This window comes from Aedes aegypti, chromosome 3, assembly GCF_002204515.2.
Source record: "Aedes aegypti strain LVP_AGWG chromosome 3, AaegL5.0 Primary Assembly, whole genome shotgun sequence".
NCBI classification, from domain to species: Eukaryota; Metazoa; Arthropoda; class Insecta; order Diptera; family Culicidae; genus Aedes; species Aedes aegypti.
Window position 1 is genome coordinate 313,951,876 of NC_035109.1, and position 24,464 is coordinate 313,976,339.

At 40.5% G+C, this 24,464-nt stretch overlaps 1 protein-coding gene across 9 annotated transcripts in view; it reads right to left on the reverse strand.

Moving 5' to 3' along the window:
* Nucleotides 1–299: 299 nt before the first annotated feature.
* LOC5564744 (huntingtin-interacting protein 1) overlaps nucleotides 300–24,464 on the reverse strand; it is a 99,853-nt gene continuing 75,688 nt past the window's right edge. For 8 of the 9 annotated variants that reach the window (XM_021852409.1, XM_021852411.1, XM_021852412.1 and 5 more), the window contains 6 exons: nucleotides 16,153–16,666; nucleotides 14,473–14,831; nucleotides 12,900–13,371; nucleotides 12,455–12,702; nucleotides 1,475–1,728; nucleotides 300–1,414 (listed from right to left, as the gene is read on the reverse strand). In XM_021852409.1, coding sequence (XP_021708101.1) covers nucleotides 1,024–1,414; nucleotides 1,475–1,728; nucleotides 12,455–12,702; nucleotides 12,900–13,371; nucleotides 14,473–14,831; nucleotides 16,153–16,666 — 2,238 coding nt within the window. In that variant the 3' untranslated portion in view covers nucleotides 300–1,023. The remainder of the gene's footprint in view (nucleotides 1,415–1,474; nucleotides 1,729–12,454; nucleotides 12,703–12,899; nucleotides 13,372–14,472; nucleotides 14,832–16,152; nucleotides 16,667–24,464) is intronic. The other variant, XM_021852414.1, reaches the window with a different exon arrangement.

Below are 24,464 nucleotides of genomic sequence, written 5' to 3' on the forward strand. Positions count from 1 at the left end.
TTTTAATATTTGTATAATATCACAGATATTCTGCAAATATTAATGCTGACAAGAAAATACCTTAACATATCTAGGTATTTCCAGGATGCTTTTCAATATTGGCTGTGCAAGCGCTTAGATTAGATTAGATTAGAAATCTAGAATGTCGTGAAAAGTATACTGCGATCTGTCAAACTTGGGTACTTTTTGCAGTACCAAGGCACCAAATGCAGTACTAGAAGTGGTACCCAATTTGAGCCTGAGTGGGACGGTTTTATCGAGAACTTTCGGATGATCGATGAAAAAGCAACGAATAGCCGTTTAAAATAGAATAACGATAGCGTTTATTTTACTTGCTACAATAATCTCCTAGCCGCTAAACTGTTTCAATATAAAAAATATATTAACAATTGTTCGAATTATCATTACTATCCTCATGGAAAAAAGTAAGGCAAACAATAAATTACTCCATGTGTAGGTACCACTGTTCGATTCCATATTCTTGAAAGCGCCGATCAATCGTTGAAAATTGATGCATTCTCTTTTGGCATTCCTAGTACCGACCGTTTCCCTTAAACACACAACGTACATTTCCGTTCTTTTTTGATTATCATTGGTATACTTAACGACTAATCAGTTAGAGGTGAAAAACGACTCGGGAGAATGGGATTTTAAAATACTTTCTCGGAAATACATAAATATAAATACAACATAGAGCATCGTTTTTGGGTTTCGTTGATAATGCCGCGAAATGGAATTGTCTGACAATCATTACACGAATGAATATCTGAAGATACGTTTATATGCCATATTCTCTCACAAAGACATCATTTTTCTATCATATGTATGGCTTTTTATTAAGGTTTCACATCCATAGGAAGTTGGTGGGTGCAAACGCGGTTTTGTTCTTGTATACTACACATGAAGACGTGCGCCAGTAAGGAATGAGTTCCTTGCTGTAGTATTGTCTAGCATTAGTCCTACGATTGATATAGTTTTAGAGAGATGAAAACGATCAGTTCCTTGGGTCATAAATCATAGGATTCAATCTTCCACCGGCGATTGGTAGTTTTTCTTTCGGAACGCTGCCAGCCGCATTCGCTCCATTTGTAGAGCTTGCTCCAACTCCAACACTTTGACCTGGATTTCCATCTCCTTGGTTTTGGCCTGATGAACGGTTAGCGAGCCCAGGTCCAGGTCCTGCGAGTCCTCCAATCGCTGACTGCAGTCTTTGGCAGTTGCCACCACGATTCCGGTAGCTTGGGTGACATTCTTGGAAGCGGTACCCAATGCGGCCAGATTTTGACTACCGCGAGGAGCCTTGACGCGACTGGCCACTACGAGCTGAGCTGTACAGGCCGCAATCTCCTGGGCGGCCACAATAAGATCCAGCTGATGGCGAGCTCCACCGGAAACAGTTTTGTTGGCGGCCGTTCTGTGAAAAAAAAATTATCTTATTAAAAATCCTCACCCGTTACATTTCATCGATACGTACACTAAAAAGTTCGCTCCCTGCGCGACACTCTTGGCAGCGGAGATAAGGCCTTCGGTCCACTGGTGGTTACGTTTGTAGAATTCCTTCGCCGACGCGGAGCCCTTTCCGAGGGCGACAATCTCCGACTGCAGCAGGCGCGACTTCTGCACCAGGACACGGATTGCCTGCATCAGCGAAGTACAGGCGTCCAGGATTTTTTCGTTCACCTCCAGCTTGATGCCGGAATCGGACGCGCGGGACTTTGAGAGCATTTCCTGCGATACGGGAATGGAATGTTAGTTAGCTGGGAAACATGATGTTGTTCATGAAATGCGTAATATCGAATTCAGCCCGATCTACAGGGTTGTGATTCTTCGAACAATCTCTGCAAGTCGCTCGATTTAATTGCAGTGACATGACAGGACACACCTGTACCAAGTACCAGAAATTTGATTATGTATAGATAATTTTCGGCATTTGAAGGTAGATAAAGTAGAATAAGGCCAACGGTGAAAATACAGAATTTGAAAGCATTTTTGAAAACCTTAGCATAATTGAGGAGGCTAGAAGCAAAGTGGTGTAAGCGACAAAAACTTCAAAAGTTTTTTTCAAGTAACTTTTAATTCCATACAAATTGTATGGGAGCCAAAAAAAAACATCTTCTACAAATTCCGTTATTTCATTCTATTGAACGGAAAAATCATTCAAAACTGACGTTGATAAGGTTAAAAAGAGTAGCAGTTGTAGGTATACTTAACTTAAAACCAACCAATATTGACTGATGTGTGCTACAGTTGCTGGCTAGTGTTGTGTGCTATTTCATCACCTAAAAAAAATAATGCGCTCTCGGGTTAGGCATTGAATATTAATAGAAAGCGTTGTGTTTGGATGGGCATCTAATTCTTCCGAAAAAGGTGCACTTTGCGAAAAAGGACCACGTGATTATTGAGCTGAAATCGAATTCAGGTTAACTTCTGCGTTCATGAGTCCTCTCATGGCGTAGGGGTAAGGCGCCCTAACTAGAGATCAGGGAGTCGTGATTTCGATTCTCACTGAGAAGACGTGTAACTTTTTCGCAAATCTTTACATCAATTTGTCCATCTAATCCAATTGCAAATTATATGTAATGTTTAGCTTTTCGGTAGTTGTTAAACTTCCACTCGGCTGGTTAGCCGTAAACCACGATTCATAATTAAAAACAAGGTTAAATGAAGTTCAATCGTGCTAAGTACCTCCACTATTGGTACATCTATCCTATTGGAATTTATACAAGAGAACCAAGAACACTTCTCAGAGTTTTTGGTTGCATACTTTATCACAAGGGATTTTCTTAGAAAAAAATCCTGATCAAATCCTTGATAGAGTTCATGGATGAAAATTTCCAGAAACTCCTGGTGGAATTTCCGAGGAATTCTTGAGAAAATATTGACTGATGTGACACTGCTTAGTTTGTAGAAGTACATATTCCACAAGTTTTTGGGTAAATATCTGAAGGAGGTTTGGAGATCTGGGACAAATTCTCAGATTCTAGGAGTAGTTGTAAAAGTAAAAGATTACCAGAAGGCTTTGGATCAATTTGTAGAGGAAATTCTGGGAGAGATCATAGATATGTTAAGAGCAATATATATGGAAGATCTTTTGGAGAAATATTTAGGTACATTGATTTCAGATTCTTTAGAGGATTTCTTGATCGAATTCATAGAGCAATTTATGGCAGAATACCTGAATACTTAGTAGGAGTAATATCTTAATAAATATCTAAAAGATATCCCCTGAATAGTGTTGGATTAGTTTTGAAAGCAATTCTTGACAGAAATCTTGAACTGATACCTAAAAGACATTTGCAGAAATCTTAGAAACAATATCTGGAGGAATTTCAAACAAAATCTCTGAAGGAGCATAAGCAAATTATCAAACGAATCTGTTGAGAAATTCCTAGATGTGTCATTAGTGGTATTCCAAGACAAATATTTAGTAGAATTCTTTTACAAGTTTCATGGGCAGTTTTTTGGAGTTATATTGAAGCAATATTTTCGATGAAACACAATAAGAAAATTCTAAAAAATCTCCTCTATCCCCAAGTACTTCAAAAATAGCTGAAAACAGTTTCTAGGGGGGAATTCATACATGATATGAAATTAATTCTTGAGATAATTTCCCGCTTCCTTGAAGCAATATTCCGAATGACTCTCTCAGCGATGCCTGGAGGAATCCTGAAATGCGCTGTTATTTATTTTAGAGAACCTTTAGAGGAACTTAATGAAATTTTTATACAAATCAGTCATGTCCAACAAGGAATTCTTTTTGATCCTTGAACACTATCTTACCAATGCAAGTTGTCAGTCTACGACATCCACGTTTTTACGTTTGAAACTGCAGCTGAAGGCAGTGAAACGTAGGAACTGAGTGCAGAAGCGCAGTGTAAAAATCTAGATAAATCACCGTCAAACCAAATCAAACGTCTCGAATGTCCTCAAGAGCAGTGTGACATCGACGTAGCCAGTAAGACCATCCACCTTAGAAAAGGCACCCAGGTGGTGGTGATAAGGCTGCCGGTTACAGAGGCCTACAAAGCGAAGAACGTGGGTGTCCAGCTTCTTAGGGGAAGGGGTGGTAAAATGAACACCTTAAGGAAATCATCTTGTTTCTGATTGAAAAACGAGGAATTTGTATAGTTTAATTGCACAACATCAAAAATAGGGATGTAATCTATATCAGCTACATGAATTCAGACTAAAATAGCTAAATTTTCACATATTTTCATCGATATCAAAATGAGATGCAAATGTTCATTTTACCTGCACTATGTGGGTAAAATGAACAGCGATTGGTGGTAAAATGAACACCATGCAAAAAACGTGATCAAAACAAATATTTCTGGAAATTTTCATTGCCCCACCGAAAATATATCCAATAATGAGTGTAACCCATTTCAAACGAATTCGAAAGGTATCAGATTTGACATCATATCATAACGATATTCACCTCACTAAAAGACCTCAAGTCTTCCGAGCTAAAAGTTACGTCAGTTCTAATTTTCAAACGTGGTTTTCTAAAATCTTAGTTTTTGTTGATATTTTTACTTCAATTGACTTCCTTATCAACTCGAACACTCAGATTTATGCTCTAAATCGTCCGTGCGTGATAAAAATTCATCGAAATTTGTTTTTTCTCGGTAAAAGGCATGGTGTTCATTTTACCACCCCTGTTCATTTTACCACCACTTCCCCTACTCTAATTTGCTATAATATTTTGATCACCTCCTATTTGACATTGCGTACATACACTATAATTTTTTATAGCTTAATCGAAGTAAGCTTTGAAGAGATCGACATTTTTTTTGTTGATTTTAAAATGTCAGTGTATAACGGGTTTACCGCTCTTATTATCGGAAAATCAATATTAGAATAATTAATATTCTTATTTTCTAATGTGTTTTACTATTTATTTTAGGTTTAGTGGTGATAAGTGTCCAATCGATGATGATTAGCTACGAAATAATCTATACCGAGACAAATTTGGTGAATGAAGACGTCACACGGAAATAAACCGCTCAACATGTCGCTTTATAAGCAGCCATCAACAGCGCAGCCAAGAGCATCGTCGGGTACGTGGAAAGGAGGACATGTAACGATTGGTTCGACGAAGAATGCAGGCAGGTTTTGCAGGAGAAGGATGCAGCGCGGGCTGCAATGCTGCAGCAAGGAACGCGACAAAACGTGGAGCGATATAGAAGAAAACGAAAGCAGCAAACCCGCCTATTCCGGGACAAAAAGCGCCGCCTGGAAAAAGCGGAATGTGAAGAAATGGAACAGCTGCATCGTGCAAAAGAAACGCGAAAGTTCTACGAGAAGCTTAACGCATCCCGAAAAGGCTTCGTGCCGCGAGCCGAAATGTGTAGGGATAAGGACGGAAGCATCTTGACGAACGGATGTGTATTGGAGCTGAACTCATCAAAATGGGCCCGGAGAGGTTAACCGCCTGTCTGCACCGGCTGATTGTCAGAATCTGGGAAACGGAACAGCTGCCGGAGGAGTGAAAGCAAGGGGCATATGCCCCATCTACAAGAGAGGCGACAAACTGGAATGTGAAAACTATCGTGCGATCACTATCCTGAATCTAAGGGGTGCAAACTCGAACATTTTGGCCTTTCAATTTGAACAAAACTTTTTTCCACCAGTGCTTATCGTTGCTTGTTTCGCAGGAAACCATTTTCATGGTACACACTTAACATACTTCACACAAAACTACTGCAGATTGATGCTGTTAATGAGTCCAATAAATCGACTGAATCAGATAGTTTCTGACCTTACCTTAGTAAGAAATATATTTTACCAGCTTTTAATAAACTTATGCATAAATAAGACCAAGTATAACGTCTTTTCAAAAGTTGGAAGTTTTTGTGTCACATAAAATGCATAACATTTTTTAGGGTGACTCAGTAATGACCGCACATTCCTAGGCCTACTCGGATCATTTCCATGAAAAATTTAGCTTGACAGCAGCCTGGCTGCTTGTTGATATCCAGTTCGCATACCCCAGTCCTGAATGCCGCCTTCAAAGTGCTATCCCAGATTGTCTTTCGTCGTCTATCACCAATAACAAATGAGTTTGTGGGAAGTTATCGAGCTGGTTTCATCAACGGCCGCTCGACGACGGACCAAATCTTCACTGTACGGCAAATCCTCCAGAAATGCCGTGAATACCAGGTCCCAACGCATCACCTGTTCATCGATTTTAAAGCGGCTTATGATAGCTCGACCGCGAAGAGCTATGGAGAATCATGGACGAGTACAGCTTTCCCGGGAAGCTCACAAGACTAATAAGAGCAACGATGGACGATGTGCAGAATAGCGTGAAGATTTCGGGCGAACACTCCAGTACGTTCGAGTCTCGGCGGGGACTTCGACAGGGTGATGGACTTTCGTGCCTGCTGTTCAACATCGCGCTAGAAGGTGTCATGCGGAGAGCCGGGTTCAATAACCGAGGTACGATTTTCACGAGATCCAGCCAATTTGTTTGCTTCGCGGATGATATGGATATTGTCGGCAGAACATTTGGAACGGTGGCAGACCTGTATCCAGGCCTGAAACGTGAAGCGACAAAAGTCGGCCTGGTGGTGAATGCGTCAAAAACAAAGTACATGGTGGTTGGCGGAACTGAGCGCGACTGGGCCCGCCTAGGAAGCAGTGTCGCGATAGACGGGGATACCTTCGACGTGGTGGACGAGTTCGTCTACCTTAGATCCTTGTAGACGGCTGACAACAACGTTAGTCGGGAAATACGAAGGCGCATCATCAGTGGAAGTCGTGCCTACTATGGGCTCCAAAAGAAACTGCGGTCAAGAAAGATTCACCCCAGCACCAAATGCACGATGTACAAAACGCTCATAAGACCGGTAGTCCTCGATGGGCATGAGACGTGGACTATGCTCGAGGAGGACTTGCAAGCTCTTCGGGTTTTCGAGCGCCGAATGCTGAGGACAATCTTCGGCGGCGTGCAGGAGAACGGCGTGTGGCCACGAGCTCGCTCAACTCTACGGCGAATTCAGTATCGTGAAGGTAGCTAAAGATGGAAGGATACGCTGGGCAGGACATGTTGCAAGAATGCCGGAAAACAACCCTGTAAAGATGGTGTTCGCTACGAGGCCAGTCGGAACAAGAAGCTTTTGTTCACCCCGGATAATGAAATCCTCCGGATAATCAAATCACTAGAGGAAAAATTAAAATCTGCGATAAAAGAAGTTTTATTTTTTTTTTCGTGATATTATTTATATAATTCAGTGGTGTAGCCAGAAATTATTTCTAGGAACATTAGAGGTTTTCAGAAGAATTTTTTTTTGAAACCCCTTTTCAAACCTCCTTTGTTCTAACGACGTCGAAAACTGCTAAATCATTCATATTGTATATTGCTTAGCTTAGCTTAGCTAGCTTAGACTGACTACACATATCAATGGTTGCTATTCCGTGATTGACCGAAGTCAGTGAAAATGCAAAAGAATCAACTAGAAGTTCGGCTGGGATTGGCCATAATCTTCTTCAGTGTGCATAATTCAGTGCCTCTATTTATACAAGGTCAATAACGGCGCCGGCCACGTCCTTGCAGTCAGGTGGGATTGGGGGAAGGAATGTTAGTGTGTAACCTTTGCTATTTGGAGACCGTGTTTGTCTCTGCATCTCCACAAAGGTTACTGGGAAGGATGTTTGTTAATGGGGAGGATCGTTGGGTCAAAGGATTCACTTTGATAAGTGATTAGACCATGATAAATAGTTTTTTTTTGCCAAATATAAATATGCTTTTATGAAAATATAATATTTTCATTTGATATGAACAATTTCTATGTAAAGGAAAATTATGCCGACACTTGAGGTGACGAACCATTCAAAGTTTGTTGAACAAATATCTAAATGTAACATTCCTACAGCTGTCAGGACGAAAGCATGTGTTATTATATTTTACTTATTTGAAAAAAAAAAAACAAAAACTCGATTGGCTGGAACATCATAGAACACTCTTATTCTTATGCCGACACTTACAGTGGCGAACCATCCAAAGTTTGTTGAATAAAGTGAACCTTTCGGAAGTCTACACTTGTAGTGTCGAACCATTCAAAGTTTTTTTTTTATAATTACAAAAATAAAGATAAAAAGAAAGGGGTGTTTTGTAAACAAAAAAATGTTAAACATAAATAATTCATGAATCAGAGTTTGTGTCGACACTCACAGTGACGAACCATTCATAGTTTGTTGAAAAATCATATTTACGTCCTACCGTTGTATCGATTAAATGTGCAGTCATACATATTTTATAGATTAGAAATAGTAGCATGAAACGAGCTCACCAATTGATCCGTCATCCTTGACTGAGCAGCAACAATCCACATTCAGCTTAACTCGTTTGCTCGGCTATATAAAAGCACTCAGAGAAAATAGGCGCACGACCCGAGAGGGAAAACAACTGACGACTGCTCGGGCTTTCTTGACGCACTGCCAAGGAGCAATCGTCAAGGTCGAAGATCAAACAGAACTAACCGATCGCGGAACTTTTTCACTTCACTCGACCGACACACGACATGTTTGATCCTGCCCTCGTCTCTCGCTCCCGCAAAAGCAATCGTCAAGGTCGAAAGATCAAACAGAACTAACCGATCGTGGAACTTTTTCACTTCACTCGACCGACGCGCGACATGTTTGATCCTGCCCTCGTCACTCGCTCCCGCAAAAGCAAGCGTCAAGGTCGAAAGATCAAACAGAACTAACCGATCGTGGAACTTTTTCACTTCACTCGACCGACGCGCGACATGTTTGATCCTGCCCTCGTCACCCGCTCCCGCAGAAGCAAGCGTCAAGGTCGGAAGATCAAACAGAACTCAAATCATTCATATTGTATATTGCAATAATAAATTATCTTATGCACAAAAAAAACTGAAAAACAAGAATATCAAAACATATATTCCGGATAATCGAGTCTATAAGATTCCGGATCATCGAAGACGGGGTTGGTGGTCTTATGGCTACCGCTTCTGCTTTATAAGCAGAAGGTCATGGGTTCAATCCCAGGCCCATCTCTTCCCTCGTACTTTGTAGTTGTATCTTTCACTTGCTTCTATCCACCACTCTTAATGTATCACAGTTGATCTATCACAGTTCATAGCATTTGCTAGAACAAGAGACGGACAGAAATAAACCGTTTCCCTAACGCTTCCATTCGTTCATCATTATAGCATGCCTTCCTTTACGCCTGATACATAGGCAGTCTGCTAACCAAACCAGCAATCCTCTCTGCCATAAACAATACCCCACCCTTTCTCCCTTCCCGCATGAACTGGCGTTGACGGAGTGCGGTATGAGCCTCTGTACGTGCCATAAATTCTTTTGTTCTCTTTGAGCCTATGTATGCTATAAAACTTTTGACTTTTACTGTGCGCCCTGTTTTCAAGTTGCCTGTGAGAGAGAGCGAGACAGCATCAACACACGGCGCACAGTAAAAGTCATGAGAACAAAAGAATTTATGGCACGTGCAGAGGCTCATACGATCGACCGTGGGAGCCAGTTGAATGCATCATCAATTCCTTCCCCTTCCCCTCATTGGTCTGCATTCTGACGTGGCAGGCACCATTGATGCCTAAAAATAGAAGATCACCAGCACTTATACACTGAGGGTGCCTGTTTATCCCAAGCAGTCATCTGGTGGGTTCCTTGTGTAAGTGCAGCTGATCTGGCGATACTGGAGTAGCAACCACGGGCGGCCAATCAAGCTCAAGCTCAAGCTCAAGATCTAAGATTCCGGATAATCGAATCCCGGATTATCGAGTTGCCGGATAATCGAGTCTCTGGATAATCGAGTCGGACCTGTACCGCAAAAATTTAAATTTTGATAATTTTCAAAAAACAGTAACCTAAAGAGGCGTTAAGAAAAAGAATGAAAGGATTAAGATATTTAAAAATAAAAATTAGAAAAATCAAAATTCATAAATTTGCGATAAAAAATAAATCATTGTTCAAAACGTGCATAGATAAATTTTGGGTAGCGAAAATAAAAATTTGGTATAGGAGGGTTAATATAATAGTCAACTATGCAATTGATAAACAATCAATTTACTATTGAAGAAGAACTAAACAAAATTAAACTGATTTTAAAAGTTTAGCCCATTTGCAACAGTGTTTGTTTAAGCTTTTTTTTAAACGCTTCAGAGGCCATTGAGATTCTTTACATCCTCAGACCTACGTAGACCTTCACAGATCTTCACAGGCCCTTCGAAGAGCTTCGCGAACGTTTGCAGACCGTGGATGATGTTAGCAGATCTTCATAGGCCTCGGTTGATCTAACTCTGCGATTACATTTCAGAGGAAGACCCTAAATTTGATTTGGTAAATAAGAAGTAGTTCAGTAAAGTGCTTCTGAGAAAGTTATGAGAACAATTGACAGTGCAGGGTGAGAATCGTTGGTCACAATGCACTGTGTATTATTTTCTCGATTTCATGCGCTTTTTGAATAGCGCCCAAACCGTTGATTTTAGCGATATAGTTTGTTCGGAGAAGTTTCTTGGTGTATTGAAGCGCAACTTTTGACGAAAAAAGTTTTGTGATCAACCTAGCAGTGAGATAGAAAAACTATTTTTTCAAAACATTTAGATAGACCTATGGTGTCTTCGGCAAAGTTGTAGAATTGGCAATTTGAAACAACTTTGTCGAAGACACGATTTTTCTATCTCTTATATTTTTTTAGATATATGCCGTTGTATGTGAATAGCCCCTAGAAATCAATACTTTTTATCATAACATTTTTCCAAGATTTTTAACTTTTTTTGCGTTTTCTACAAAGTTGTTTTTCATGAGAAAACCCGTGTTTTTGCTGAACATATCATCACTCTATCTTTTAAAGTAACAAAGTTATTCATGAATTACTCTTTTTTCAAGGGGTAGTTTAGGCCTCTATAAGGCGGCATCCACAAATTACGTAACGCTCTAGGGGGAGGGGGGAATAGGCTCAAGCGTTACGGCTCATACAAAAATTTGAAATTTATCATACAAAAAGCGTTACGGAGGGGGGGAAGGGGTCAAAAATTTAAAATCTTAGCGTTACGTAATAAATGGATGCTGCCTAACTGGCTTCGGCGCAAAATGGCGCAGACGACTCTTACAAATGATGAAAGTACCATATCTTCCCTTTCGGTATTTGCTAAAAACTTTTGTCTATAAGCGTCTTTGCTTGGGTTTTTACTATAAAACAAATAAGCTTTATTGAAACGAATTCGACTGATAATTCCTTTACTTTAAGAGTTGTGTAAAGTACACAAATTTGTTTGAAAAAACTCGTTCAAAATCATTTTTTCTCATAACTATTTACTTAAATTTTTAACATTTTTCATGTCTTTTACAAAGTTATTAAACATCTTAAAACGCGTGTTTTTGCTGAACATCGCACATCTCTATCTCTTAAAGTAAAAGAATTATCAGTCGAATTCATTTTAATAAAGTTTAATTGTTTGATAATAAAAACCCAAGCTAAGACGCTTATAGACAAAAGTTTTTATCAAATGCTGAAAGGGAAGATATTGTACTTTCATCATTTGTAAGAGTTGTCTGCGCCATTTTGCGCCGAAGCCAGTTATAGAGGCCTAAACTACCCCTTGAAAAAAGAGTAATATATGAATAACTTTGTTACTTTAAAAGATGGAGTGATGATATGTTCAGCAAAACACGGGTTTTTTCATGACAGATAACTTTGTAGAAAACTTAAAAAATGTTAAAAATCTTGGAAAAATGTTATGATAAAATGTATTGATTTCTAGGGGCCATTCACATACAACGGCATATATCTCAAAAAGTATGAGAGATAGAAACATCGTGTCTTCGACAAAGTTGTTTCAAATTGCCAATTCTACAACTTTGCCGAAGACACCATATGTCGATCTAAATGTTTTGAAAAAATAGTTTTTCTATCTCACTGCTAGGTGGATTGATCACAAAACTTTTTTCGTCAAAAGTTGCGCTTTAATACACCAAGGAACTTCTCCGAACAAACTATATCGCTAAAATCAACGGTTTGGGCGCTATTCAAAAAGCGCATGAAATTGCGAAAATAATACACAGTGCAATGGTTGCATATTCCACTGTACGTCCATTACAGTCCTGCTTACAAGCAGAGTTTGGTAGTGAAAAATTGAACATATTTACAAAAAAAAAAAAGAGGCAGGAAACTCGACCATTTGTACAAAGAACACCAATGGCATATTTTTAGCAATACGTTTCGGCGCAAGAGAAGATGAGACCAATCTCACTTATTTCAAGAAAAAATCCCATTCCGACAATACTCCAATCGGGGGCTCACCACTGTAGACCTGGGCATAACGAGGCAACAACGAAACTGGACGACACAGGTATCCACATCGACGAACATACGCTTTATGACGCCCACGTGCGGAAACGCTTTTGCTGTTGTCGGTACTGCAGCTGGAATAGTAGTGGTAGGGGTGGTGGGATCTGGTTGGGAATTTACCTCAATTTGCGATGCCGCTTCCTCGATCGCCTTGTCCATACTGGTGAGTTCGTTCTCGACCAGATCGCCCAGGTTCTCCGTGCCGTCGGTTTGCTTACTCAGGTCCCCGATCATTTCGGTCACCGCCTGCAGCTTCGTCTTCAGATCGGTGATCTTCTCCGACACGTTGGCCGACTCGCTCGTCTTCTGCAGCGACTGGAAAAGCCCGGTGATGGATCCGCTCAACTCCTTGATCTCCTCGGCTATGCCTGTAGAATGTGGAGGATTGGGATATGTTGGAAACGTCTCAATTATAAAGATATGAATTGCAAATATATATTATCCCTCATAAAACTAATACTTACACAGAAGAAAATAACAAAAAATAAAGTATGCATGCATTAAGGACAAAACACTCAAAACAATTAAGTACCAAAGTTGATCATTACGTCAAAACCATACTTACGTTCACCGCACTCGATGTTGGCCGATCGATTGCAGATGGACATTCCTTGGACGTGCGCCGAGGCCAGCAGATGTGCTCCGATGATCACCTTCCGGGCCAGCGATTCCACGTTGGTCGAGTTGTCCTTTAGGTAGTTTTCGTGCACGATCGCCAGCTTGGACAGCACTTCCTGCAGTTCTTCGGCGATCATCAGGAAGTACGTTGGCGTTCCACCGGCACCGGGCATTTCGTTCTCGCTGATCGCCCGCAGCGTTAGCTTCTCCGACGACTTGATGCACGCTTCCAGCAGGGTTCGCAGGGCCGTTTCGCCGCTGATCTTGGAATCGACCAGGCAGTTCTCCAGGCTCTTGATCGTTTCGAGAGCGTCCTGGTACTTGTGCTCCATTTGCTCCTGTTGGTGAAGTAAATCTTGCAGGTCGGACTCGATTGCTCCCTTTTCGGCCAGCAGTCGGTCCATGTTTGCATCGAGAGACTTGAGAGGTGGGAAGGAACGAAAGTTGAGATTGTTAATGGCGGAGCTGGAGCTTTGGGGGTTCAACACAGAGATGATCGGGGTGATCTCTCACTTTTACCATGTGGTTGCCGCTAGCGATACCAGGTGAGGGGCTTTACGAGATGTTGGGGTTATTCACATTGGGTTGGTGCAGCAGTCATTACGATAGGTAGGACTGATTTCCCTTACCGAAGGGATCAATCCGAACCAAGTAGTAGCAACTGATGAAACCACCCTACACAAAGCAGTACATACACAACTTGACGATGCATTTGCAGTGACCAAAAGCTGGGTTATTTACGCATGACTTGGGTGTGGAATTGTTCATGAATGGTTAACATACAAAGAGGTTCTGAAGGAGCGATTCTTGCCTTTGGTGAATTTCATGAAGTTCGAAAAACGCTGTGACTTGATAAGTCTAAAATGTAGTCCTAGCAAGTTTTTGAACTTTTTCGCAATTAGTTAGTAATAATTTGTTATTCTCTTTTAATTGCGATATTGCCTTCTAAGGTTTTTTTTTCATGATTTTAGATAATTTCCAAGGGGCTAAAAGCCAGGGTCTAAATGAAAAAAAAAAAAAAAAAGGTTTTCAAAATTGCTAGGCATTGCAATGCCTTTTGCTTCAACAATGGATGTTTTGCGTTAAAGTTACCAATGACAACATTTTTTACCTTATTGTGAGTCATTTTACGCAAGTCAAATTGTAGCAAATTAATTTGCTTTAAATTAAAGTATTTTAATTAAAGTTTCAAAATTTTGGTTTCAAATGACAAAAAAAGTTGATGTTTTATACGCCTATGAATGATGATAGCAACTTCACCACAAGTTCCATCCAGTCGATCATTACGATAAACAAAAAAGTTTGGTTCTCTTTTGAGTTTGGATCCAGGTGTTGAATAAGTATCTGTAATAAGAACGAGCGTTTGAATTTAAAATATTTTAAAAAGATATTTGGATCCATTAGAGACACGTTCTGTACTACCAATTAGGATCTTATCAGCATTTACATCAAACACACACAAGAATCGCTTCTTCTAGAACTTCCACAAAACATAACATAACCTCGTTACCCCGTCCTACCTGATACTTCTCCTCCAGTTCCTGATGCTTGGCGCGCAGTTCCTCCAGCTCGTGGTCCTTCTGTTCGATCACGTTCTTCAGGTCCTTCTCCAGCGAATCGAAGTCGGCACTTCGCTGGCTGGACTCCGTTTGCAGCGTGATCAACTGCGCGCAGGTATCTTCTTTGACGGCCAAAAGGTCATCCTTTTCCGCGCTCAGCAGGTCCATTTCGCCCTGGAGGGAGTCGAGCTTCAGCAAGTCTTCCTCGTGGATTCGGTTGAACTGCTGCTCCTGAGCGGCCTTGGCTGCTTCCAGTTCGGTGTGCCGTTGTTGCAGCGATTCGTATTCCCGTTGCAGATGGTCCAGTTTGTCCACGAGTTCTGGTCGAGGGATGGAAGACACCGTTTAGAATTTGTTTAACAAGAGTCTAGTTTTCTCAACTGAACAAAACTCACAATTCGGGCAGAGCAAAAAGTGCGAAAGCATGCAGTCAAGAACGTGATTTAATGATTTGAATTTCAATGCTGGTGCTTGTCAGACCGTTATTATCATAAAAACTCCATCAAATCTCAGATTCCTCCAGAAGCTATAAAAACTTTTATCGGAAGCTGTAAAAGCTTCCATCAGAAGCTGTTAAAGCTTCCATTAGAAGCAGTAAAAGCTTCTACCAGAAGCTGTAAGAGCTTGTACCAGAAGCTGTGAGAGTTTCTACCAGAAGCTGTAAAAGCTTTCATCCGGAAGCTGTAAAAGCTTCCATCCGAAGCTGTCAAACCTTCCATCAGAAGCAGTAAAAGCTTCTACCAGAAGCTGTAAAAGCTTTTACAAAAAGCTATAACATCTTCTACCAGAAGCTGTAATATCTTTTACCAGAAGCTGTAAAAGCTTCCAACAAAAACTATAAGAGCTACTCAGAAACTGTGGGAGCTTCTACCAGAAGCTGTAAGAGCTTCTACTTGAAGCTGTAAGAACTTTTATCAGAATTCGAAAAAGCTTATAATATTATCAACCAGAAGCTGTAAGAACTTCCTATTGCAGCTATGAGAGCTTCTACCAGAAGCTCTTAAGGGGGCAGGATCCGTCATTGATTTCGGAATTTTCGAAAGCAGTTTTATCGGTCGAAATCAAGAAAATTTTCAGAAAAATGTGTTTACTGTATGCTATTCTCCAATCGAAACACAGTGAACACATTTTCATCGAAAAATATTCAGTTTTGAACAGCAAAACTGCTTTTGGTGTTTCGATGATGACGATGATTACGATGACGGAGCGTTGAACGTTAATGGTTTAATCGGAAGTTGTAAAAGCTTCCATCAGAAGCAGTAAAAGCTTCTACCAGAAGCTGTAAAAAGCAGCTTTTACAAAAAACTATAACATCTTCTATCAGAAGCTGTGAGAGCTTCTACCAGAACCTGTAAGAGCTTCTACCAGATGTTGTAAAAGCTTCCTAAAGAAACTGTTAGAGCTTCTACCATAAGCTGTGATAGCTTCTTCCAGAAGCTGTAAGAGTTTCTATTAGAAGCTTTAAGAGCTTCTATAGCCTCGGCGTTGCTGTAAGAACATGTTTCCTACCTGTATTGACACTTTTGGAAAAGCAAAGATTTCATGGAGATGTTTTTCTAGTAACAACGGTTTTCTGGTAACAACGGTCAGGGTAGCACCGTGTCAACGTGACCAGCTATCCTTCAATCTCCCGCATCTTACCTTGCGCTTGCTGAGTTTTCTGGCTGACGCTCTGCTGCAGTGCCACCTCCTCCTTCGAGTGCTCGTCGGTTTTGATCTGCAGCGTCGCCAGCTTCCCGAGCACATCTTCGTACTGCTGGGCCAACTCCTGTCGCTCCTGTTGAATTTCGCCCAGGCTGCTCTCCAGTGCACCCTTCTCCGTCTGGAGGGCATCCCGTTCGCTTTGGAATGTGCTCAGCTCCTCCTCGACCCGTTCCTTGCTGATCCGCAGCTCGGCGATCTCCGCCTGCCGATTGGCCTCCATCTCTTCGAACTTACTCTGTAGGGTTTCGTACTTTTCGGTGATGGCTTTCAGTTCTTCGACCACCACTTCCTGCTCTCGTTTGGCTTCGGAAGAACTCTGCTGCAGCTGCTCCTCGACGACCGCTTGCTTCTGCTGGATCTCCTCCAACTGGACGCGGAGCTCTTCTTTGGCCTTGGTGGCGTCCGATGCGGCCTTGGAGGAGGCGGCCAGCTGTTTGCCGATTTCACCGTGCTGGAATTTAAGGGTTGGTAGTTAGTATTAGCTAAGCTATAGAAGTTTTTTGGTTATACGACCTCGTCTAAGACTACGAGGGACAGCTCTCGGTCCTGACTAGCATCTATGGGTGAGCGGTAGAATTTGGAACAAAGGAAATTTAGGCAGGTTTGATACCGGAAGCTTCGAATGGTGTTCAAAAAGTTTGTCAAACTGGAATTTATGGTTGCATGGAAATCCATGTTGCAGGTGAAAAATGCTACTGGGTTACTAAGATTACGAATTGTTCGGTATTTCAATAAAATTTTGGATCATGATAAACTAAAAGGGGCCCAGATAGCCGTAGCGGTAAACGCGCAGCTATTCAGCAAGACCAAGCTGAGGGTCGCGAGTTCGAATCCCACCGGTCGAGGATCTTTTCGGGTAGGAAACTTTCTCGACTTCCCAGGGCATAGAGTATCTTCGTACCTGCCACACGATATACACATGCAAAAATGGTCATTGGCACAGTAAGCTCTCAGTTAATAACTGTGGAAGTGCTCATAAGAACACTAAGCTGAGGAGCAGGCTCTGTCCCAGTGGGGACGTAATACCAGAAAGAAAAAGAAGAAGAAACTAAGGCATGGAAAAAACTTCAGCCAGCAGCTGAAAAAGCTTTCATCAGAAGCTGGAAAAGCTTTCATCAGAAACTGAAAAACCTTCCATCATAATCTGGAAAAGCTTCCATCAGAAGCTGGAAGAATTTACATCAGAAGCTGGGAGAGCTTCTATCAGAAACTGAAACAGCTTTTATCAGAAACTAAAACAGCTTTTATCAGAAGTTGAAATAGGCCTCTGCACTGTTTTGATTTTGTATGGGATTTTGACTTTTACTGGCCTTGTTGTTTACAAATTTTATGAAAGTGTAAAAGGGAGGGGTACATTTTTGTGCAGAGCCCAAAAATTTTCCATCAAAAGCTGGAAAAGCTTCCTTCAGAAGCTGGAAGAGCTTTCTTCAGACGCTGGAAAAGCTTCTTTCAGAAGCTGGAAAAGTTTCCTTCAGAAACTGGAATAGCTTTCTTCAGAAGCAGGAAAGGCTTTCTTCAGAAGCTGGAAAAGCTTCCATCAGCAGCTGGAAAAGCTTCCTTCAGAAGCTGGAAAAGCTTCCTTCAGAAGATGGAAAAGCTTCCTTCAGAAGCTGGAAAAGCTTCCTTCAGAAGCTGCAAAGGCTTCTTTCTGAAGCTGGAAAAGCTTCTATCAGAAGCTGGAAAAGCTTCCATCAGAAGCTGGAAAAGCTTCCTTCAGAAGCAGGAAATGCTCCCTTCAGAAGCTGGAAAAGCTTCCTTCAGAAGCTGGAAAAGCTTCCTTCAGAAGATGGAAAAGCTTCCTTCAGAAGCTGGAAAAGCTTCCTTCAGAATGTGATGTGCATCCATACATCTTCAACCCATAAATAAGTACAAGTCAAAAACCTTCATGTAAACACAACAAGTCATTCCACTAGAACCAAAACCCGCAGGTCAGATTACGCATAGCCAAGCGCAACCAAATGTGCCGGTTGCGCCAAGGCGTTAGAAGTCAATAATTTGCACTCTCTCTCTCTTCTCGCGTTCGACGGTTCGATCCATGCCAATGCAGTCCCGAACCGATAGGTGTCATATTGCACAACTGGGTAGGACCGCCGGGGCACCGAAATTGCCGACCTAGTGAAGATGCACTTTTCGGGCATATGTACTCCAGTTGTCTCACTCCGACTAATAGGTTAATTACATTAAGCAATGAATTGTAAAGAATCGTGAACCATATATAAACCCAACTGAAACTCAGAAATAGAGAAATCATAACCAATCACTTGAAGACTCTTCACTGTAGTCCTTACTGGTGATAGCTTTTTAGCTCACCATAGTTTGGATACTACTAGGAAAGAAAGTCCTTCTCCATTGAGAAGCTGGAAAAGCTTCCTTCAGAAGCTGGAAAAGCTTCCTTAAGAAGCTAAAAAAGCTTCCTTAAGAAGCTAAAAAAGCTTCCTTCAGAAGCTAGAAAAGCTTCCTTTAAAAGCTTAAAAAGCTTCCGTTAAAAGCTAAAAAAGCTTCCGTTAAAAGCTCAAAAAGCTTCCTTCAGAAGCTGGGGCCTTCCATAGCCGAGTGGTTAGAGTCCGCGGCTACAAAGCAAAGCCATGCTGCTTTAAGAGCTTCTAGCAGAAACTTTAGGAGCTTTAAGAGCTTCTAGCAGAAGCTGTAAGAGCTTCTAGCAGAAGCAGTAAGAGCTTCTAGCAGAAGCTTTAAGAGCTTTTAGCAGAACCTTTAAGAGCTTCTAGCAGAAGCTTTAAGAACCAATGTCTCAAGCACGGAGCAATCTTTGCAAATTTAAGAGCTTCTAGCAGAAGCTTTAAGAGCTAATTTCTCAAGCACGGAGTAATCATTGCAAACTTAAGAGCTTCTAGCACAAGCTTTAAGAGCTTCTGGCACAAGCTTCAGGAGCTTCTAGCACAAGCTTTAGAAGCTTCTAGCAGAAGCTTTAGGAGCTTCTAACAGAAGCTTTAAGAGCTTCTAGCAGAAGCTTTAGGAGCTTCTAGCAGAAGCTTTAGGAGCTTTTGGTAGAAGCTTTAGGAGCTTCTGGCAGAAGCTTTAGGAGCTTCTGGCAGAAGCATTAGGAGCTTCTAGCAGAAGCATTAGGAGCTTTTGGTAGAAGCTTTAGGAGCTTCTGGCAGAAGCTTTAGGAGCTTCTAGCAGAAGCATTAGGAGCTTCTAGCACAAGCTATAGGGGCTTTTAGCAGAAGCTTTGAGAGCTCTTAGCAGAAGCTTTAAGAGCTTCCAGCAGAAGCTTTAAGAGCTTCAAGCAGAAGCTTTGAGAGCTTCTAGCGGCAGCTTTAAGAGCTTCTAGCAGAAGCTTTAGGAGCTTCTGGCAGAAGCCTTAGGAGCTTCTGGCAGAAGCTTTAGGAGCTTCTTGCAGAAGCTTTAGGAGCTTCTAACAGAAGCTTTAGGAGCTTTTAGCAGAAGCTTTAGGAGCTTTTAGCAGAAGCTTTAGGAGCTTTTGGTAGAAGCTTTAGGAGCTTCTGGCAGAAGCTTTAGGAGCTTCTGGCAGAAGCTTTAGGAGCTTCTGGCAGAAGCTTTAGGAGCTTCTGACAGAAGCTTTAGGAGCTGCTAGCAGAAGCATTAGAAGCTTCTAGCAGAAGCATTAGGAGCTTCTAGCAGAAGCTATAGGAGCTTTTAGCAGAAGCTTTGAGAGCTCCTAGCAGAAGCTTTAAGAGCTTCAAGCAGAAGCTTTAGGAGCTTCTGGCAGAAGCTTTAGAAGCTTCTGGCAGAAGCCTTAGGAGCTTCTGGCAGAAGCTGTTGGCAGGAGTAGTCGTGGGCTACCTGCTGGTGAAAGTGATAATTAAATGCCACCGCCACCATACGGAGCAAGTGGCAGAGCGCACTGCGCGCCGGGTTACAATCCCGCTATAAATCTACAAAATAGACTAAAAGCATTCAGTGCCCGTGCCACGCATTGATGCAAACAAGTGAGAACGTAAAAATTGAAAAAATAGGGGACAATCAAACCTGACGCCAGGCAGATCAACACCACCAGGACCGTGGGAAAAATTTTCATCGAGGAGTTTTGCGCCGTGGACGACGCCGGCATATGCTAAGGAGAAAAACTAAATAACGGGGAGTAAATTAATATTACCAAATTTATAAGTATGGATATTTAGACAGATTTTTTTAGGAACTACGGAGAAGAAAAACCAAGATGATTTGACGATTTTCTGAAGCCATGTAAGTGATTTATTTTTACTTTTATGAACCGTGAGTCTTCCTGTTTTTTTTTAAGATAAATATTGAATTGGCTATTTATGGCATTATTTTTTCCCAATCTTTTTGGATGGTCCACATACAATTTTGGTTTTAGTGTTTTAAATGAGTGATATATTCCGTGTACAAGAAACAATTGCTTACTTAGCAGTGAATTTGAGAAATTTAAAGTAAAACCCACGGCGAAGTTATTTACACTGTATCCTATTGAAGAAAAAATAATACTGTGACAGGAGCTTCAAGACTGGGAATGAACTTTTAGAAATTTTATTACACAAAATATCACTGGAAGATTTGGTGTTCTACAGAAACAAACTAAAAGAAGTATACAGTCAAGTTCCAGAATTGTTACTTAAAAAATTGGAGACTGTAAACATGCCGCCAAAATTGGACCTCAGCATTGGGCTGAAACTTGTGGACAAGTTCAGCGGTGACGCTGAGAAAATAGCAGGATTTTTTGAGTCAGTAGATCTGTTGAAGGATTACTCCGACGGAGTACCTGAAGCGGATATACTGAAGTTTATCAAAACACGTCTGGTCCCGCACATGGGGTGATCAACACCGCAGTGACATTGGCAAATGCGAAAGCTTTGCTAAAAAACAAATTCGCTATAAAATTCAGCCCGCAAGCCATCGAATCAGAGATGGCTAGCGTTAAACAGAAGAAATCTTCTGTTAGTGAATATGGACAACAGATTAATGAGCTTGCTGCAAAGCTCGTAGCAGCTCATGTATCACGTGGAACCGTTGATGACGAGGCAGCAGCTGACGCAGTGGTTCAGCCTGTCGCCATTAAGGCTTTTGTAAACGGGTTGAAGGACCCAAAAGCGCATTTTTTCCTAAAAGCGCGAAACCCACAAACACTTACCAAAGCAATCAGCGATACTTTGGAAGTAAACGACAGCGAAACCGAAATGGCAATGTGGTTTGCCGCCGGTCCTTCGCGATATCATAATCAACCGAATTATTCAAACCGAGGATACCGAAGTAACCGAGGTTACCGAGGCAACAGAAATTTCAGAGGTCGAGGTAGATCTGACTACAATTGGTCCGACCAAAGCCAAAATTATGAGACGTCTAGTTTCCGAGGAAATCGAGGCCATAGGGGTAACACGAATCAACGTTACCCGTCTCAACATCAACATAGGGGACACGTTGCACACGTAGCAGAAGCCCCTCAAGAAACCAGACCAAACAATCAAGCACTCACACAACGTCCGGAACAAGAAGCAAATTTAATTGATTTATTTCGTTGATTTGAATCAACAAAAATTAAAATGTTCACCGAGAACTATTTTCTCAGTATTTAATACTGATATTGTTTTTATTATCGATAGTGGTGCGTCTTGTAGCATTATCGATAGTAGATTTTTGCCAAATAATGTTCAATTTCGAACCGATGACATCATTTCAATAAAAGGAATCAATGGAGTAACCAAATCCTTAGGGTCCATTGATACTAGTTTACGTTTTGGAAACGATAATTACGATATTAAATTTAATGTAGTTTCAAACTTGCCTAGTAATATAGCAGGCTTAATAGGAACTGATTTTTTTGGTCCATTATAGGGCAAATATTGACTTCGAGGCATTAACATTATCCCTAAGATACAGGAATGACAAACGCACAATACCCTTGACACTGAATGGTACTGTAGCAATTACGATACCAGCCCGAACAGAAATTACAACATATGTCAAAACGCAACATGTAAACACATGTGTAGTACTTAACCAGGAAGTTACTTCACATGTTTATATTGCAAATTCTATTGGACAACCTTCAAACGGATTAATACCAGTTCGGATTGTTAATTTCAAAAACAAACCGGTTGTTATTGATCATATTGCACCCCACATTGAGCCAGCTTCAAATTACAATATAATTGAACTGAGCAAAAATGACAACAATATTGATAAAAACCGAGCCAGTAAATTGCTCAGAGAACTGAAATTAGGTCACCTCTCTGGAATTGAAGAGAAAACAATTAAACAGATTTGTCTCAAATATGCAGATATCTTTTGTTTAGAAGGTGATAAACTTGGAACAACTAACGTTTATTGCCCGACGATATCTGTCAAACCCAATAGTCAACCCTCCTTTAGTAAACCATATAAAATTCCACATTCACAAAATGAAGAAGTCATTAAGCAAGTTGAGAAAATGATTAACGACGAAATACTAATCTTCAAGATGACAAATTTCCGCTACCTAATATAGAGGAAGTAATTGATTCCCTCTCGGGAGCACAATATTTCACGCATTTGGACCTGTCGCAAGGTTATTATCAATGCGAATTGAAGCCTGAAGACAGACATGTAACAGCATTTTCAACACCAACTGGTCAATATCAAATGACTAGATTGCCCATGGGACTGAAAATAAGTCCCTCTAGTTTTTCACGGCTAATGACTGTAGCTATGTCAGGCCTAAATCTTGAAAGATGTTTGATATACTTAGATGATATTATTGTATTCGGGAAAACATTTGACGAACACAATAAAAATTTGATTTCTGTTTTTCAACGACTACGAGAAGTCAATTTGAAACTCAACCCTGCTAAATGTAATTTCTTCAAGCAGGAGTTGATATATTTAGGGCATTTTATTTCAAAAGAAGGTATACTACCTGATCCCCAGAAAATTGAAACAATTAAAAGTTAGAAGAGTCCTTCATCCTCAGATGAAGTCAAGAGATTCGTTGCTTTCGCGAATTATTATAGGAAGTATATACGAAACTTTGCGAGTTTATGTTCGCCTTTGAATTATTTAACGCGAAAGGGAAGCGAATTCAATTGGAATTCGGAATGTGAAACTGCATTTCAACAGTTGAAAGCGAGTTTCATCAACCCCCCTTTGTTAGATTATCCGGATTTTAGTGAGGAAAATACATTTAAATTACACACTGACGCATCTGATTATGGAATCGGCGCAGTGTTGAGCAATAAAAATGAAAAACCCATAGCTTATGCTAGTAAAGCGTTGAATAACGCTGAGAAAAACTATTCAACAATCGAAAAGGAACTTTTGGCAATAGTTTGGGCAATTCGTCATTTTCGTGCATATTTGTATGGGCGAAAATTTGAATTGTATACTGACCATCGACAATTAGTATACCTTTTTACTCTTACAGATCCTTCAAGCAGACTGACGAAATATCGTCTGGCGCTTGAAGAATACAACTTTGATGTCTTTTATAAGAAAGGTTGCGAGAACGCTGTGGCAGACGCGCTATCACGTATCTCGACAACTGAATTAAAAGACATGCACACAAAATTGACACAAGAAGTATGAATGCAAACTCGAAGAGAGAAAAATAAAACTAATCATGAAAAGAACGTCACTGGCCATGACAATCCTACAATGAAGATTATTCAAATCATAGTGAAAGATCATAGCTCTCAAGAAAATGCGAAATGGATCCCAGAAAATGAAACGATACTCATCAAACCAACGGAAACATTGGTTTCATTACGACGAACAATGAAGGAACTTGGTAATATTTGTACTCAACAAAATGTCGACGAATTATATATGAAAATAAATAATCAAAGTGCGCAATTTTATGAGCAGATAATGAGCAACGACTTATAAAAAGGGATACCCAACATAATAAGAATAGCAAGTAATATTAAAGTCATCGAGGACGAAGTAACCAAAAAACTGATCCTTAACGACTATCATGTTACCTACTGCAGGACATGCAGGGGTCAAAAGAACCATGAATACAATTAGACAACTTTTCACTGTTTCATTCCATTGTCAGAAAATAAAATTAAAGCAAAACTATACTCGAACTGTACTGATAATGATGCAAAAGTGTTCGATATTGTAAAAAAATTGAATAACAATAAATAAATAAATTAGTATTAATAAAATGTTTTCATGATCTCATAACGCATACCCAAATCCAAAACTTTTAAAGTTTATATATAACATTTAGAAACTCATCGATCATACTCTAAAAAAAATATCCTGGTAAAAAAAAATTTTATTTTCGTGTAATCTGTTAATTCATTTTAATTTATACATATATACATATACAT